At 50.0% G+C, this 17,960-nt stretch overlaps 1 protein-coding gene across 2 annotated transcripts in view; it reads right to left on the bottom strand.

The window, feature by feature from the left end:
• Window positions 1–17,960, bottom strand: part of Crmp1 (collapsin response mediator protein 1) — a 72,033-nt gene that overhangs the window by 19,511 nt on the left and 34,562 nt on the right. For both annotated transcript variants that reach the window (XM_004669835.2, XM_004669834.3), the window contains exons 5-9: window positions 11,949–12,010; window positions 10,540–10,620; window positions 5,400–5,468; window positions 3,955–4,075; window positions 907–1,063 (exon numbers count right to left, since the gene is read on the bottom strand). In XM_004669835.2, coding sequence (XP_004669892.2) covers window positions 907–1,063; window positions 3,955–4,075; window positions 5,400–5,468; window positions 10,540–10,620; window positions 11,949–12,010 — 490 coding nt within the window. The remainder of the gene's footprint in view (window positions 1–906; window positions 1,064–3,954; window positions 4,076–5,399; window positions 5,469–10,539; window positions 10,621–11,948; window positions 12,011–17,960) is intronic.

Raw genomic sequence — 17,960 nt, 5'->3', positions numbered from 1 at the left:
TGATGCACATCATAGAAGTGTCTGGGCGCCTTAGACCGAGCGAGGTGATGCAGAGGGCATGGAAACAGGGCTTAAGGTGAGGCCAGAGGCCCCGATGCCCTGAGCCAGCGATGGCAAAGGTCCCAGCGTCTTCAGTCGTGCCCTGCTTCCTGAGTGGGGCGAGGCTGTGGGCAGCAGCTTGGGGGAAGACAGGGAGCTCTCTACAGATTTAGGAAGCACGAGAGCCTGCAGGACTGTGGGCTCAAAGGCTGAGTCCCACTCTAAAGTTTCTGAGTCATGTGGGGACAGAGATTCCCAAATGGTCATATGTCCCAGCCCTCCATGCCTCACACACGATCCCAGCCCCGGGAAGCCCTGCTTTATCCTCGTGGATCAAGTCCAGCCCTGACTCTCTTCCTCGATGAAGCTCCTTCCAGCCTCAGGTCAGTCCTGACTCGAGTCCCTTTCCATAGCAGTCTGTGCCTCTCAGCTCACCAGGTGGCCTGGCGACTGCAAAGCCGCCTTCTCTCACACTGGCGGGTGGGCGAGGCCTGAAGCAGCGGCAGTCTTACTGTGCGCATGAACCATCACAGGCACTAGGTTCTCCCCACATTGCCCACAAGCAGACCAAGCGAGACAGGGAGACATTATGGGCACTACGACAAGCTTATGGTAGGATCAACATGTGGGCAAAGCCAGAGTTTGAATCCTGGGAGCTTCCTACCACATTTACTGCCTGGAACATAACTAGTGCTGAATGAGCAGGAGGAGGTGACCAGCATCTGTGAATGAGAGTCACTGGGTAAAGCAGGTCCTGGGCTGGGGAGGCCTGCTGCAAACCACATGGGCAGTGTTCTCTGAGCATGGGCCTCAGGTGTGCCTCAGACCTGGCCAACTTCACCAACCCCGAGTCCCCACGGTTCTCACCAGGCCAGCAGGGAGGTCAGGTAGTCCGGTGTGGTGGGATCTGGGCTTAGCGGGGGAGAGGTCACGAACGCTGCTGCCTTAGCCCAATTCTTGCTCCAGTAGTGGGTGCCGTCCGTCCCCAGGCTGGCAGCTATAGGTTCGCCAAAGACGAGGGAGCCTTGTAGGAGCAAACACAGAGCACAGTCACAACAGCAGTGTCGTGCTAATGCACAGGAGCGTCTGCAGTGAGACTGGCTGGAAGACGGCACCCTGCTCACAGGTGGCATGCACAGGGGCCCCAACTGTGAGCGCCTACCTCTGCAGGCACCACCTGGCACCTGTCAGGTACTCTCTGGGTACTGTGCCAGCTGGGTGTTCAGCAGCCCTTGGACACTGTGGTTGATGTCTCTGGACACTTTGATCACAGCCCCCTTTGCCAAACTCACAACCCAAAGCAGAGCTGTCTGCCATCTTGGTTCTGACTGAGCCAAGTCTCCGTCCAGGATTCTAGGTCAGGTGCTGTGTGTGGAAAATGATTCCTGGAACTGACTAGAATAAGGAAGTGACCCAGGTGGACAAGAGGCTGATGGGATTTAAGTTAGGGGCCTGAAGTGTGTTTCCCGTAGTCCACTGCTTGTAGTCCACCTCCCCAGCCTCAGCACTCCAGAAGCCCAGCTTGCCCTCCATGGAGTGGCTATCGGCAAAGTCTCATGATGGGCAGACAGCCCCTGACGCCTTTTTCCTGATTACTTTACTAGCAAGTGGGGGTCAGCCTTGACCTTTAGCAGAGCAGCTCTGGGCCAGTGCTGTCCAGCAGCACATAGCAATGATGGGACGCTTTGCCCCAGCACCAGCCAAACACAAAGCCCTGCCACAGATGACTGTGGAGCACCTGAAACACGGCTGGTGTCACTGAAAAAGTCCTTTTGGAATTCCCTGATGTAAATGCACCCTCTGGCTCAGAAGCCCTGGAACAGAGCTGCCTGGTCCGAGCCCTGCTGCAGCCCCTGCCTGGCAGCTTTAGTTTCCTGCCCTCACAGTGCAGAGAAGCTCTGGCAAGCGCTACCGTCTCGGCCTCCGTTTGAAAGCCTGCCTCTCAGGTGCTAAAGGTCTTGGGGACTCTATGCTACTCTGTCCTACGAGACAGTCACCCCCACCCCCGGTGGCTACCAGTTGTCTGAGATTGTGGCTGGACCCTCATTGAGCTGGATTTCATGTGTAAGCTGCAGACTGGGGTTTGGAGATAGCACAGAAAAATCAGACAAAATGTCTTACTAATAATGTCTATACTGATCACAAGCAGAAATAATGTTCAAGCACTACATTAGCTCCTTTTCTCATTGCTGTGGCGATCACAGTTTGAGGTGTGATCTATTATGGTGGGAAGGTGTGGAGACAGGAGTATGAGGCAGCTGGTCACACTGAGTCAGCAGTCAGGAGACAGAAATGAACGCTCAAACTTAGTTTTCCTTTTATTCCATGTAGGACCCCTGCCCTCGGGGTGGTGCTGCCCACATTCAGGGTGGGTCTTTCCTCCTCTAGAAACGTCCTCCCAGACACATCCAAGGTGTGGCTCCTAAGTGCTTTCCTGCCCAGTCCAGTTGGCAGTGAAGATGAGCGACCTTACATGTGCAACATTCAAGACATTTAACCTGCTCCCTCGTTGCTCCCTTTCCCACTGGGGATTCCTGGGAGTATAATCCAGAGTGTGGCAGAGGCTCCAGAAGCAGGGCCATGTTGTTTTCATTATTAATTTGTTTGGTTGCCTGCACTGGTGCTCCTCCTGCTCTTGCCACTCAGACGCAGTGGCCCAGGCTGGCTCAGTGTTCAGGTGACTGCCCTGGAGCCCCATGGCTCCATCTGCGTACCAAGCAACCCTGCCCTCTCTCCTTCCTCAGTCAGTTTCTCTAGGTTTGAGAAGGTCATGGTCTGGGCACATGTGGCCAAAGTCACGCCAAGGCTCAGTTCTCTGATGGTCTGAAATGCTGACAGCTTGGAGAGGTGTCTGGGCTCATGATCAATCTGCCCTTATTGGTTCAATGAATGCCCTTCTGAGACCAAGTGCTCTGGGCACTGGATCAGGTCTCCTGGGACTGGTCGATCACCTCAAGTGTGGGCCTGGCTTCTTCTGCTTGCTCTCTGACTTCCTGCTTTGGCCACACTCTTGACACTGGGACACATCAGTCCTCTTGTGACATGGCTGGGGGCCCTTATCAGACGCTCAAAAAGTATATGGCCACCTAAGCATGGACTTTCAGCCTCCAAAACTGTGAGCCAAAGAAACCACTTTTCTTAACAATTCTCAAGCCTCTAGCAACAGAAGTGGGACAAGGACAGCCTCTTCCTCCAGAGGGCTGGGTTTGCACAGACAGTGCAGACCTCATTGCCACACACTCTGGGCCCTTCCGAGGCTCCTGCTGAGAAGTCCCAAATCCCCTGAGGACTCATCCAGCAGGACACAGCAGTGTGATCTAGAGGCTGTACCGCCCAAACCTTGAGCCCCGGTGGAGGAGTGAGGACACCGTGGCCCAAGTGAGCAATGACTTGGAGCTGAGACAGACACTCAGGACAGCCCAGGGTGCTGCTGAAGGAGCTGTGGCCATCAGAGAGGACACAGGTCACAGAGGCGAAGGAATGTGACTTCCTCCAGGCCCTGTTGTGGACCCTAAGCACAAGAGCCAACTGAGCACTGCACAGAGCACAGGAGAACCAGGCCAGGAAGCGGCCCAGAAACAGGGCGGCAGGGCCTGCAGGATGCCCCTGGTTATTCACTTCAAGAAACTCAGGAAGAGGCTTTAAAGGGCCAGAGGACAGAGCCTCATTAGCCTCACCAGGCAGAGGACCATCATCACCCTGGCCACTAATGAGGACGCTGAGCCCCAGAGCTCAGGAGGGACTTGCCCAAACCCACTAGCTCACAGTACACCAGGAATCGAACTTCAAACCAAGTCTGTTCTGACCTCAAGCCACTCTCTTCACAACCCTGGAGGCCAAAGGTTGCTGGCTCCTGGCCTCGGGACGTGGACCTGCACACCCTTCTGCTCCCCACCTGCGCCGAGTGCCACCTACCTTTCTTCCTGGCCATGGCTATAATGTCCGCCGCACTCTTGCTCATGACCTTGGTGATGTACACAGGGCAATTGATCCGGCCAGCGATGGCAATGGCCCTGAACACAGCCTCAGCCTCCAGCTGGGGACACAGCAAATACAAGGGGCATAGGAGCATGGGGGCAGCCACCGTTCACCCCAAATCCCCAGGGATTTTCTTCCTGAATCAGTGTCCTTGCACACCCTTTAACTAAAGGTGCTTAGAAGGGAAATCTACCAGTTCAGAGGAGAGGCATAAAATACATGAAAAAGAGAAACATTAACAAGTGAAACTGATTGGGGACAGAGGGCTGTGGAAACCGAATAGTGTGACAGGCTTGTCTGGAAGCACTCCACGAGCTACGTCAGAACACTCCGCCGACCAAACGGTGGGAGGGACTGCTCTGACAAAGCCTGCAGATGTCTGATGCGGTGTCAAAAGGCATCTAAAACATTCACGGTGCATGACTCCGGACACTAGGGCAAGCCCATGTCTGATGGGCTTTCTCCCTCTCATTCACTGAACTTGGTGGAACTTCCTGCTGATGCTTTAGTCTCCACCCCACCTACATGAGCCATGTTCAGAGGACCAGCTAGCCAAAGGCTGGTTACAATCTGAGTGTGTGTGTGTGTGTGTGTGTGTGTAGCTGCAAGCGTACCTGTGTGCATGTGTATGTGCATAGCATGTTGAGACAGAGGAGGCCACACCAGCAGGCCAGTGAGTCCCAGCTCTGCCTACGTCTGCCTCTCTAGGGCTGGGGCTGCAGGCATGTGCCACCATGCCCAGTTTATTACTAGCTTCTGAGGATCAAACTCAAGTTCCCAAACTTGCAAAGCAAGCCATTTACAAACTGACCCGTCTGTCTTGCCCCTGTATTTTCATTTTCCATTCACAATCTGGATGGCCCAAAGTGTAGCCCTGCTGGGTGAGTATCACGACACCAGAAGGGTTCCCCCTCCCCGCCCTTTGGAAAGAAGTAATATACTGATCACACACCTCACCATGACAGCAATATCAAGTGCTTTAAACGCTACTTCCTGGTCCCTGCAGGTCTTTCCATGCACCGGGAGCAAAAAGCTCAAGATGTGCACCTTTCTGTGTCCCGGGTACAGGCCAGAGCTGGGACAAAGACCCAGGGAACGCGCAAATGACTTGAGGGTTCCAGACCAATTCCTCAATCTATGTTCCTGTCGCTAAAACATACCAGGCTCTCTGTACAGACTCTCATCCGCTTAGGACACTGACATACACACAGGGCCTTGGGGTGAAGTTCCTGGACTCTTAGGAAAGCCTTTTCTGCCTCTCTGACTGATCCTGGGAAGGAGGAGAGGGAATGGGAAAGAGCTGGGGCACAACTGGGCTGCTCTAATCTAAAGGGCACAGGAAGGAATGCTTGGCAATGGCACTGCCAAACAGGAGTCCTTACCTCCTCGGGTCGGCTCAAAGCATGGCCCTCGGGACCTGTGATGCCCATCTCCAAGATGCGCTTTTGTTCCTACAAGACAATCACAAATAAGTTAGTTACAGAATGTGAGAGCTAGGAGGAGCCACTCCTTCAACCCTTTGCTTAGGGTGGGGTTGGCAGGGATCTGGGGTGAGGAGACTTGCTCGAGGTCTAGCCATGGGGCAGGGATGAATCAGCACTCCTTCCTCTCCAATGCCCACCTTCATCTGTCCTCTGCCCCTCTGTGCCCAGACCTGCACACACACACTTCATCTGCTTTACTCTTACTTCCCAGGAGCATGAGGAAGCTCAGTGTCTGGGTTTGAATATAGCTGGTCCCACCAAAGCTTATGAAGAGGCTTGGTCCCTGGTATAGCAGTGTTGAGAGATGGTAAGACCTTTCAGAAGTGACCAGCTCACCAATAAAGGGAATTTTCCTTGAGTCTTTGATGATTCATGCACGGGAGGGACTTTGAGTTGACACTGGGATTTTACATGTGAGCAGGACATGAGATTTGTGGGTCTGGGACATAATGCTATTGGTTGAGTATACTTAACCTCTTCTGAAAATTCATGCTCAACCAGTGCTGAGAGGTGAAGGGGTCTTGCAGTGGTCAGACCTCTAAAAGAACTGGGTGCTCTCTTGGAGGTTTCTACTCTCTAGGGAAGGAAGAAGGTGACCAAACTGCTCACAAGTAAACCTGGCGCCGCCCTTGGTCCCTGTGCTGCATACTTTCCCATGGGGACCAGCTCCCTTTTCCAGTTTCCTGCCGTGCGTGAGACAATCCATGCCCTCCTCAGAACATATGTAATTGCCAGCACCATGCTCTTTGACCTCTAGAACTGACACTCCAGATAAACAGCAGATGTTCTGTTAACGTGACTGAACGTGAACTGAGACACAGCCTTCTAAGAATTGAACATTAGAGGCCACCCATCATCTTGCCAACTGTAGGGCCCTCCCTGGGGAGAAATAGGTTAGGCAGGGGTTTCATGGAGGTTGAATCAAAGACTTCAAATGAGTCCAGTTCCAGAACTAAGCATCTCTGTGGCCATGGGCAGCTGACCACACTCTAAGCCACACCTTCCTCTCCCATGCACTGGACCAGCGGTCCATGCATCTCTGAGCCACACCTTCCTCTCCCGTGCACTGGACCAGCATACACACATCTTGGCTACTGTGGTGAGATGAGGCAGCTTCACAAACGCCAGCATGGTAGCTGAGTGTGGCAAGAGCCCATGAGTTGGCAGCCAGCCCCACTGTCTCGGCTAGCTTCCTCCTCACGGTATCCATCCCTCTGGCAGGAAATCACTACGTCAAATTTATTCTCTAACCTTCAGCGGACTCCCCAAGCTGATGGCCCACATTCAAAGCCATCTGTTCTCCGGCTTCCTTGTGCAGGAATACTTCAATTTCTTTCTTTTTTCGCATTTCCCAAGGCCAGCTGTGCCACTGCTAATTTTACTTTCCAGTTCCCATATCAATATTCATAATGATATCCCTACCAGGAGCTCCCGGCCTCACCAACAAGAAAGAGATCACAATTCCAGCTGCGCATCTGTGGTTACTATATGCAAGGGTATTTATTATAAGAACGTGAACAGCGACGCTTCTCAAGGCCTGGCAGCTGGCTGGAAGTAAACAAGGAGAAGATCTCAGCTACTGAGGCCGCAGTTGACAAGCATTCTTCAAAACTGTTCACAAAACGAACTTATGCTAGGGAAAAGTCTCTAAGCTGCACTGCTTAAGTGCCAGTTACTATTTCTGTAGGAAGGGAAGGAAGGAAGCAAAAGGATGACATAATGGGAACAAACAAGTGTAAGAATGTTTGATTTTGGCAAACTAAGCATTATTTTCATGCTCTTCTAAAACACTATTAAGTAACAGAAAATACACAAGAAAAAAAATTAATGCAGGGAAGACAAAAGAAGGGCCATTCTGGAAGCTAGAAAGCAGATGTACAGCAGGTGACAAGCTGAATGCCAAGCCTTTGGCTGGCAGCGAGGAAAGCTGAGATGCTCCGAATGCGCTCCCCCACCGCTAGACGAGTGCATTCCAGCACTGTGGGGAAACCGCTAAAGCAAATGTGTGCATAGCCTATGGCACAGCAATCCCACACTAGGTACCCGTTCACAGACATGTGAGTTTGTGTTCAGCAGGAGAACTGTTAAGACTGATTATAGGCATGACCTCACACTAACTTATGCCACCTACAACAAGGCTGGCATAACAGGAGGAAAAAAGTGATCCCATCAAAACAGAAGAGACTAGCTGGAACAAAGACGGGATTCAGTGGAGGGGGATTTGGGAGAGGAGAAAGGAGGGCATTATTTTCCTGGGATATTGTTTATATTTATGGAATTTGTCAATAAAAAAGGTTCGGGGGCACTGGAGAGATACCTTAGTGGTTAAGGTACATCCATACAAAGGCTAGGAGCCCAGGTTTGATTCCTCAGTGTCCACATAAGCCAGATGCACAAGGTGGCACATGTGTCTACAGTTTGTTTACAGTGGCTAGAGGCCCTTGGCTTGGCCACTCTCACTCTCTTTTCTCTCTTTCAAATAAATTAATTAATTAAATATATTTTTAAGGTTTTTTTTAAGAATGATCATGGGTCTAGGGAATTGGCTCAGCAGTTAAAGGTGTTTGCTTGCACGGCCTTCCAACCTAAGTTTAGTTCCCCAGTACCCACGTAAAGCCACACACACAAAGTAGCACAGGCATCTGGAATTAGTCTGCAGGAGCACGAGGCCCTGGTGTGCCCAGACTCATTCATTCACATTCTCCCCCCCCCCCCCCGCTCTCTTCCTGTCTTTCTCTGCTCATAAATAATAAAATAATTGTTTTTTAAAAGACTAATTGGGTTGGAGAGATGGCTTAGCAGTTAAGGCTCTTGCCTGCAAAGCCTAAGGACCCATGTTGACTCTCCAGATCCCATGTAAGCCAGATGTACAAAGGTGAGGCAAGGGCAAGGTCACACATGCCCACTAGATGATGCATCTGGAGTTCAATTGCAATGGCTGAGGCCCTGGCATACCAATTCTCTTTCTTTCTCTCCCTCTCTCTCTCTCAAAAATATTTTTTTAATTTAAAATACAGACTAATTATGGTGCTGAAGAGATTGCTCAGTGGTTAAGGTGTTTGCCTGCAAAGCTTAAGGACTCAGGTTCAATTCCCCAGTACCTACATAATGCCAGATGCACAAGGTGGCACATGTGTCTGGAGTATATTTGCAGTGGACAAAGGCCCTGGTACACCCATTTTCTCCCTCCCTCTCTCCCTCTCCTCCTTTCTCTCACTCTCTCTCTCTCTATATATATATATCTTCCTTCCTCTGTCTCTTCATTCATAAATAAATAAATTTCTTTTAAATAAAGTAAAATAAAATGACTGATCATGAATCTAATAGCTGCAAATCAGAAACTATCCAAACACCCAACAACTATGACATATTCACACAATGATGAAAATTAGCCAGGACTGGGAAATGACTCAGTGGGTGAAGTGCTTGCTCTACATGCATGAAGACCTGAGATTGCATCCCCAAAACCCTAATACGATTTGGCCACGGTGATGAACACCTGTAATCCCAGGGCTGGTGAGGCAGACACAGGAAGATCCCTAGGGCTTACTCCATAATTAGTCTAGACAAAGTCTAGAGTTCCAGGTTCAGTGGGAAACCCTAACTCATAAAAGATAAGGTGGAGAGATGGAGAGATGGCTCAGTGGTTAAAGGTGCTTGCTTGCAAAGTCTGACAGTCTAGGTTTGATTCCACAGTACCCATGTAAAGCCAGATGCACAAAGTGGTGCATGCATCTGGAGTTTGTTTGCAATGACAAGAGGACCTTCCATAACTATTATTTCTCTCATTCTCTCTCTCTCTCCTTGCAAATAAGTAATTTTAAAATGGTGGAGAATCAACAGAGGAAGACATCCAGTGTTGACCTCTGCCTTCCATATGTGTGAGCATGCACCCCCCTCCACACACACAAATTTGCCCATACACATGTGAACACAAATACACACACTCAAAAGGAAAGAAAGGAAATCTACTGCTGCCTATAACCATCCTACTATGAAGCAAAGGGAGCCAAGCACACAGGAACATCGACCTCATGGCTCCCTTTTTAAAGTTTAACATCAAGAACTGAATCCAGAAAGCAGCCGTCTGCTAGTGTGCAAGGAACCAAATCCCAAAACATCCATCCAATCCGGCTCCAAGTGATGCCACCCGGATGTGCTGTGCCTCGAGCCCTGTCTCCAACACACCTGCAACGGAGGACTAAAGAACTCCGCCCCACAGAGCCACGAGATGATACCCATTCGTTATTCTACTAAGAAGGGGTAAGTTTTATGTAGTTCTAGCTAACATACAGACTTAAGGGACAGAAAATAGTGGGTGCCCTTGTTGCACAGAAGCAGAAAATAACCCTGGTGTGCTGCAATTTCCCAGCAAACCACTGCAGGCACTGCCTTGTTTCTCCCTGTGGCTTACAGTAGAACATGAGAGGATCAGATGGCTGAGGAAAGGACGGCTGGACAGAACGGAGCCAGCACAAAATGTTTTGTGAAAATGTTAGCTTCCCCCATCGCCAAGAGACTGAAAATGGACTAGAGAGATGGCTTAGCATCTAACACACTTCCCTGCAAAGCCAAGGGGCCCAGATTCAATTCCCCAGGACCCAGGTAAGCCAGATGCATGCGATGGTGCATGTGTCTATAGTTTGTCTGCCGCAGCTGCAGGCCTTGGTGTGCCCCTTCTCTCCCTTTCCCCTCACCCCACCTCTTTCTCTCACTCTCTCAAATAAGTAAAAAAATAAAATATAAAAAGATTGAAAATTATGAAGTGATTTATAAGCAAATATTAATAAGCCCAGGATAGGACAACGCCAGATAAACACTGATCTCAGTGTAAACAGGGAGCGGTAACCCTAAACTTTTGTCATTATGTGCTCACAGGTCTTCCAGCTGTGAAAAAGCCTTTCATTTCCTTCCAGTTCACTTCATCTCTTGCTGGGGGCAGAAGCCAGAGTCATGCCAGAGGATGCCAGGGAGTGCTCTACCACTGAATTCAGTCACCCAGCCCATGAGGTAAGAGAAGGAAAGCACCGTCACTCACCTGAGCTATCAAGTCTCCATTTTCCGCATGAACCAAAATCACAGCTCCCAGACCCTTAAGGAAGGTGAAGGCTTCGTAGAGCTAAAGAGGGCAAGAGGGCATGGTGAGAAAGAAAGGCAGAAAGACACAAGAGCCCTTATTAAAAGGCTGCTCCTCACTTGCACTCATAGCCATTCACCGGCCTCTGCAGACTTTATGGTGGGCCACGGAGCTCATTTCCACCTTCTAGATGCAAAGAGAGAAGCTGGGGTCTAAACCAACCCTGATTAGGCCCAAACACACTGATCAAAGCACAGCAGGGCTACCCTGGACCCTCTGGCTTGTGTGGCTCCTCGTGTAGAACATCTGTGGATGTTGACAGAGGCGGCAGCCTTACTCCAGGCCTTACTGAAAGTGTGGAGCTAAGTCTGCTCGGCCTGTGCTCCAGCCGCCTGCATGTCCCAGGAGATGTGCACATTATTACAGACCCTGGACCCTTTAAGGGACAGCAGGTGGGGTAACATCACAACAGAGCCAAGGTTAGAAACACATGGAAGCTACATTCTACTTTTGAGTCACATGCTACTGTTTCCATGAACTGGAACCGGCTCCCAGCTCCTAGAACTCTCTGGAATTGCATCAAAGGCCCCCAAGCACCCTTGGTGAATTAATTATACTTCTTCAAAGGGCAAGAGATTTCCCATGTCCATCCAGCTCTGTGGTAATAATCGGTGAGCATTTCCTCACACCCATCTGTGAGCCAGGCAGTCCTTGCATTTCAGTTGCTGTAAATCACTCAGTTCTCTGAAACCCTCTGTAAGGCAGGAGCCCTTATGGGACTCAAGTCCAGAGAGGTTGGACAAGCTGTATAGCAAGCAGCAGGTATGGTAGGCTGATGCAAGCATCCAAGGCTTCTTCTGTCACACTAACAGACAAGAGGCAAAGGGGACAAACCTGAGCCAGGAGCCCTAAGGGGAGGAAGGATGGGATGTGGAAAACAGGAAGCTAACACCTGGACAGCACACACTGCTGTCTTCCAAAGTCAGAGATTTTACAACTTTCAGATGAGAAAATGGATACCATGACTTGCCCAACACCCTTAATTCATGTGAGAGGACCCGGTATTCCCTCTGCAGAGCCAAACCAACAGTGAGGCTCAGGAAGCGCATGTTCCTCACGTGATATCTGGGTGTCTGCAGTGGGCTCCAGGCACCTGTATTCACGAGCTGCCCAGAGGACGCTAGGAAAGGGCCATGAGGGGAGCCACCAAGCCTAGATCCCAGGAAGGGCAAAGGTCACACCACACATAGTGCCAGGATGAGGACCGGGGCCTGAGTCCTGGGATGTCCAGACCATCCCGCACCTTGTGCTGCTCAGCAAAACTGGCACAGCCCACATGGGTGTAGAGCAGAGGGGCAAGCAATACCTACCTGGCTGTCGGACATTTGATACAGATCCTTATAGGCCATGTAGACTTGGAAGGAATTCACGCCTGTTTTAAGATAAAACGGAGAAGGTGTATTTAAGGCTAAGATTTGCATTTGTATCTGCAGTAAGTCAGTGCACAGTGGCAGCTGCCAAGACAGAAGGTGCCGTCATGGCCTACAGTGGGGACACCGAACCCAGCCAGGGAACAGTCAGCTCCAGGAGGCTTCTGAGAAAGGTCACACCTGAGCTCCATCTGCAGGTGAAGGATGGAGCGGGGGAGGGGAGGACAGGAAAGAGGGTCGGCAAGGTGCAGGCTTCCAGAGGGGGTGCATGGGTGTGGGCATCCCCCTTCTAGAAAATGTCCTCCAGCTGAAGCCAAAGAACACGTGCTTTTTGATCCCATTAAAAAACACCTGTGGCAAACAGAGCACCTCCCCACCAGAACCAGTTCAAAAGGCGCTGTCCTATTAGTGCTGTGTGGGGATCTACTGCATCTGACACAGGAGTCATTCACGGCCAGGGGGCGCTATGATGCAAACTCTGTGACTGAGAGCCAGTCCTGGGAGCAGGGTGTGGCAAAGGCTAGGGAATGAGGAGAGGAAGGAGGGTGCTCAAGTCTGAGAGAGTGTGGGGACGAGGCAGAAGCTGCACAAACAACACCCCTGAAGCTCAGCACACACTGAACGCAGCATGAAGGGGGAGGGACCCTGACACGTTCAAACAGGAATGACAAGACAGAGAAAAATGAGTAAGATGGCTTCAGGTAAAGAAAGGAGCTAGAAAGAAATCTAACAAGCTAGGGAATTTTGAAAGCTTTGAAGTGTTTGCAATTTCCATCAAAAACCAGAGTCTAGTCCTGCCCAAGAACCTCGAGTGGTTATGGGACTCGCTTGGAAGTGTGGTCACAAAACTTCCAGCTTGTGCTTGTGCTTTCTGGGAACCAGCACATGCACAGGCTCATGGGAGGCCGCTGGGGAGCAGGCTAAGGGAACGGTACCATGCCAGCCAATCTGACACCCCAGGAGAGCCCAGCCCTTAACAAACCAGCTACAAGCACCAGGACTGCCCTGTTGAGCTGAAGTAAACAACTGTTCATTAAATTAATATTCTTCTCTTTAATAATTGTGGTACAAAATAAGATTGGCCATTGTAACTATTTCCAGTGTCTAACTCAGTGACACGAGCGCCTCCCTGAAGTGGTGGGCACCCAGGACTCGTCATCTCGTGTGTCTGAAACGCTGTCGCCCTCCAACACTGACCCTCCGCGACGGTGGGAATGCAAAATGTCCTCCACAGGCTATGCGTTGGGGCTGAGTTGCCAGCTCAAAGGAGACAATTTGCAACACCTGCTCTCTTTATGTATGTGTGTGTTGTATATGATGTGGTGTGTGGTGTATGCATGCATGTGTGCATATGTATGCCCTTTGCATGTGCATGCGGAGGCCAAAAGAGGTTGGGTGCCCCTCCCCCATCACGCGTCCACTTCCTTCCTTAAGATGGAGTTGCTCACTGACTCCAGAGTTTGCCATTTTCACGAGCCCCAGCAATTCTCCACTCTCTGCCCCTCTGGTCTGGTATTAGACATGAGTGGCCATGCACGGCGCTCTCACGCTCAGCCCCCTCTCAGGCTCTCTAAGGTCCTCCTGCTTGCGTGCGAAACACTCCTAACTGTGGAGCCATCTCTTAAGCTCCTTTTATTTTATTTTATTTTACTTTTGAGGCAAGCCCAACAGACTGGCCTTTTGTTTTGCAAGAGAGAGAGAGAGAGAGAGAGAGAGAGAGAGAGAGAGAGAGAAAGTGAGCATTGGCACACCAGGGCATCCAGCCACTGTAGGCACACACACTACCTGTGCACATGTGCAACCTTGCACATGCATCACATTGAACATGAGGCTTACATGGTATCTGAGGAATTGAACATAGGTTCTTAGGCTTCACAGGCAAGCGCCTTAATTGCTAAGCAATCTCTCCAGCCCTCCTTTTATTTTTAATATAGAAACTAACCACCCTAGCAAGAGGCATTTCTCAATGTGGTTTTAACAGTGGCTGTTCAGCAACAAAAATGTCACTGAGACTGGTACTCTGAGGTTAGGGCAGCAGTGGCCAAAACCTCAAAGGTGTGGCACTGGCTTGGGACTGATAGTGGGTGGAATTCAGAGGAAGGTGCAAACTGTGAGTGCGGGCGGGCAAGGGAGTCAGGGAGGATGGCGGAGTAAGAAGAGATGACCACAGAAGGTATCAGTGAAGAAAGCACGCCAAAGTTTCACAGGTCTAGCCAAAGAGACCGCCACAAAGAATGCACAGTGTCCTGGCTTCTTCCAGCCCTGCACAGTGAGGCACAAGGACGGTGAGATGAGAAGACTGAGAGGCAAGGGGCATGAGTGAGGGCAGGGAAGCAGCAGCTCCACTTGTAGGACGTCGTGGGCAGACAGGAAGTGCGTGGCTGAACTGGACAGAGTGGCTCCTCGTCTTGGCTCTTGTAGCCTACAGAATTCCCAAGTGAAATATCCTGGGGTGAAGATTACTGCACCAATGACACATCTGTACCTCTCCACAGGTTCCAAAAGGTCTCCTGGACCTCACCCGACTTTCTCAGCAAGACCCAATGCTGCTAAGATGCTGTCACGCATCACACTGCCACCTGAGGACACTTAAAAATTGATGTGTCCTGGGCTGGGGTTCATTTGTGGAGTACTTGCCACGTAAGCATGAGGGCCAGAGTGCAGACCCCAGCGTCCACACGAATGCTGGGTGGCTGGGTGGCTTGCCTGCAATCCTGGTGCTTGGTAGGCAGAGCCGGGGGATCCCTAGGGCAAGCTGGGAAGATAGACTAGCCTAATCATCAAACACTGGGTTAAGTCAGAGGTCCTCTCTCAATAAACAAGGCGGTGAGTGATTGATGAAGACATCAATCAACCTCTGGCCCCCACTGTGCACACCAACCTCAAAATGCACATGAAAAAAATGCTGTGCCTAGCAGATCAGTACACCCATACACTGGAACCCCACAGGATTTCTAGAAGCAGGTGGGAAGGAGACAGGGTAATGTTGGTTAAGAAATATGAAACTGGGCTGGAGAGATGGCTTAGCGATTAAGCGCTTGCCTGTGAAGCCTAAGGACCCCAGTTCGAGGCTCGGTTCCCCAGGTCCCACGTTAGCCAGATGCACAAGGGGGCGCACGCGTCTGGAGTTCGTTTGCAGAGGCTGGAAGCCCTGGTGCGCCCATTCTCTCTCTCTCCCTCTATCTGTCTTTCTCTCTGTGTCTGTCGCTGTCAAATAAATAAATAAATAAAAATTAAAAAAAAAACCCTATATTCCTTCACTTTAAAAAAAAATAAATATGAAACTGTATTTAGACAAGGGGAATCCATGCAGAAGATCCGCCATGCCGCACAGTGACTGTGCCTGCTGCAAGTGTGGTGTACGCGAAGCGAACGCTGCAGAAGCGCGCCACAGATGCTCTCACGGCAAGCAGCGAGGGTGGATGTGTGGGCCGCTCTCTGCTGCCCACACAGGCTGGAGGGTTTGGCCTTCATGACACTGTGCAGGAGCAGTGAGGCGTATGATTTCCAAAACCTAAGATCCAGAATCTGTGTGGTTTCAAACCCTACACTTGTGGTTCTGGGACAGCAGCAAAACAAAACTAATATGGACTCCCTTCATGCAGCCCACCAGGGCCCTGGAGCCGGCTTTCCCTGAGCCCGGGCAGCAGCAGCAGGTTTCAAAATTCACCTACAGGTGACAGAGGAACACTGTGTCTCCCTGCATGAGCTAGTCTGGAGCTCTTACAGGAAATGAGCTGGGCGCGGACAGGAAAGATGGTGGGGAAATAGCTGCCAAGTGCAGGACATGCGTCACCTCATTTCATTCTCAAATGACCAGGGTCTTCCAGTGGGGAAACTGAGGCGTGGAGAAGTTATGTGATTGGCCCAAGGTGAGCTGGTTACTAAGTGGAAGTGCCTTATGGTCCATGAAATTTTATTAGAAAAAAAGGCATTGCTGAGTATAGTGCTTTTATAGTTCCATTTTAAAAAAGACATATTCATGAATATGCATATGCAAAAATGTTATATAGTAAAAATGTTAAATGGTAAAACTAGAAAGCCAAACACCAAATTATCACTTTGTATTTTAGACACTTCCATATTGTTTCAATAAGCATGCATGAATTATGAGAATCAATAGAAAACATTCTGCAAGCTGGGCGGGGAGAGGTGTGGGCCTGCAATCCCAGCTTCACGGCAAGAGGACTGCCAGTTCAAGGAGCGCCTGATCTACAGAGTCAACTCAAGGCCAACCTGGGCAACTTAGTGAGACTGTCTCAAAAAGGAAACATGACAGAAAGCTAGAAGAAGCCATTCTACATGCAGTTCAATGGGAGAGAGATACCACCAGTGAAGACACTCAACAGTGGATACTGCAAGCCTTATAATTGGCCAGCCAGGCCTAATGAGCCAATGGTTGCACGTCTGTCATGGTGGAAACCAACTGCCCTCCAGTTGGACTGGAAGCCCGCTCCATGGGGGGAAACACATCCCTGATACTGAAAGCTTTAAACAGGGGTAGTCATGAGCCCTAGGGGGTGTAACATCTGCTGATATCTGGAAAAAATGTATATACTATGCTTATCAAATTGCCCAGTAAGCACTTCTCTTAATATTCATACCCTTATATTAACACTACTCTCACTTTGGGTAGAGAATCTTCTCTTTTCAGATGGCAGTGACTTTGGGATGACTCAGAAGGTATCATAGTGCTGGAAAAAAATGACTGGAGTACTGAGTAACATCTCAATCACACCTTCCAAGGCTCAGGGTCTAAGGCAGAAGAGGTGGCAGAAAGAATGTAAGAGCCAAAGGAAGGGTAGGACTCCTTACAACGTGCTCCCTCCAGACACAAAATGGCCTGGATATCCATGACCTCATAGTGCCTGACACTACCTACACAAGACTATCATAGGAGGAGGAAAAGATCATGACATCAAAGTAAAAGAGAGACTGATTGGATGGGGAGGGGATATGATGGAGAATGGAATTTCAAAGGGGAAAGTGAGGGGAAAGGGTTATTACCATGGGATACTTTTTATAATCATGGAAAATGTTAATAAAAATTAAGAAAAAAATAAAATAATAGCCAATTGCCCAGAGACAGGCCACAGGCTGCAAGAATGAGAAAAAAAAAAAAAAAGAAAGAAACATGGAAAAGGTGGAGAGCACAGGTAGAGTTCAGGTCGCTGAACACTGTCTAGAACACAGGGACCCTTGTTCAGACCCTACCACCACAAAAGGGGAGGGAGAGAAGGACAGAGAGATGCAGGAAGGGAAGGGAAGGAAAGGAAAGAGGAGAAAGAAGAGAGACAGGGAGGACAGGAAAGACAGGACGGGAGAAGAGGAGAGAAGAGGAGAAGCAGACACTTGGTAACACACTTGGATGGTTAAAATCAGAGGCTGCTGAGATTTCAACAATAAAGGAGATTTATAAGATACCTTCCAAGGCTCAGGGAACAGTTTGGAAGAAGGAGCAGGAAGACTATAAGATCCACAGAGTGGGAAAGAATATCCTGAGGTATTGTCCACAAAGCGAGAGCGAGAGCGAGAGAGAGAGAGAGAGAGAGAGAGATGGTACATGGATGACCCCACAGTGAATACACTGAAGATCAGTAACTCCACTGAGGAGGGTCCTCCCTGGAATAGGGGTGGGGGAGTATAATACATGGGAATATGACTAATATACAATATATTCATACAATAAGGTTCACAATTAATAACAAAAACAAGAAACCCTGTGTAGACACCTCAAGTTTACCTTCAAGTTACTAGTCAAGGGAAGAACCCAGCTCTCCATACCTTTGGGAAACAATGCTGTGAATAACAAGACCCCACACCCAAGCAAACACTCCCTCCCCAACAAAGTATAGCAGTCACACACCCCTGAAGGGCAGGAAGCCCCCCTCTGCTCCCTCCCGTCCTGCTCATGACCCCTGTCTACATCCGTGGGGGGGGGGGGTGCCACAA

This window comes from Jaculus jaculus, chromosome 14 (assembly GCF_020740685.1).
Source record: "Jaculus jaculus isolate mJacJac1 chromosome 14, mJacJac1.mat.Y.cur, whole genome shotgun sequence".
In the NCBI taxonomy this organism is placed as follows: domain Eukaryota; kingdom Metazoa; phylum Chordata; class Mammalia; order Rodentia; family Dipodidae; genus Jaculus; species Jaculus jaculus.
Note: the sequence above shows the minus strand (reverse complement) of the source record. Positions and strands in the feature narration are given on the sequence as shown.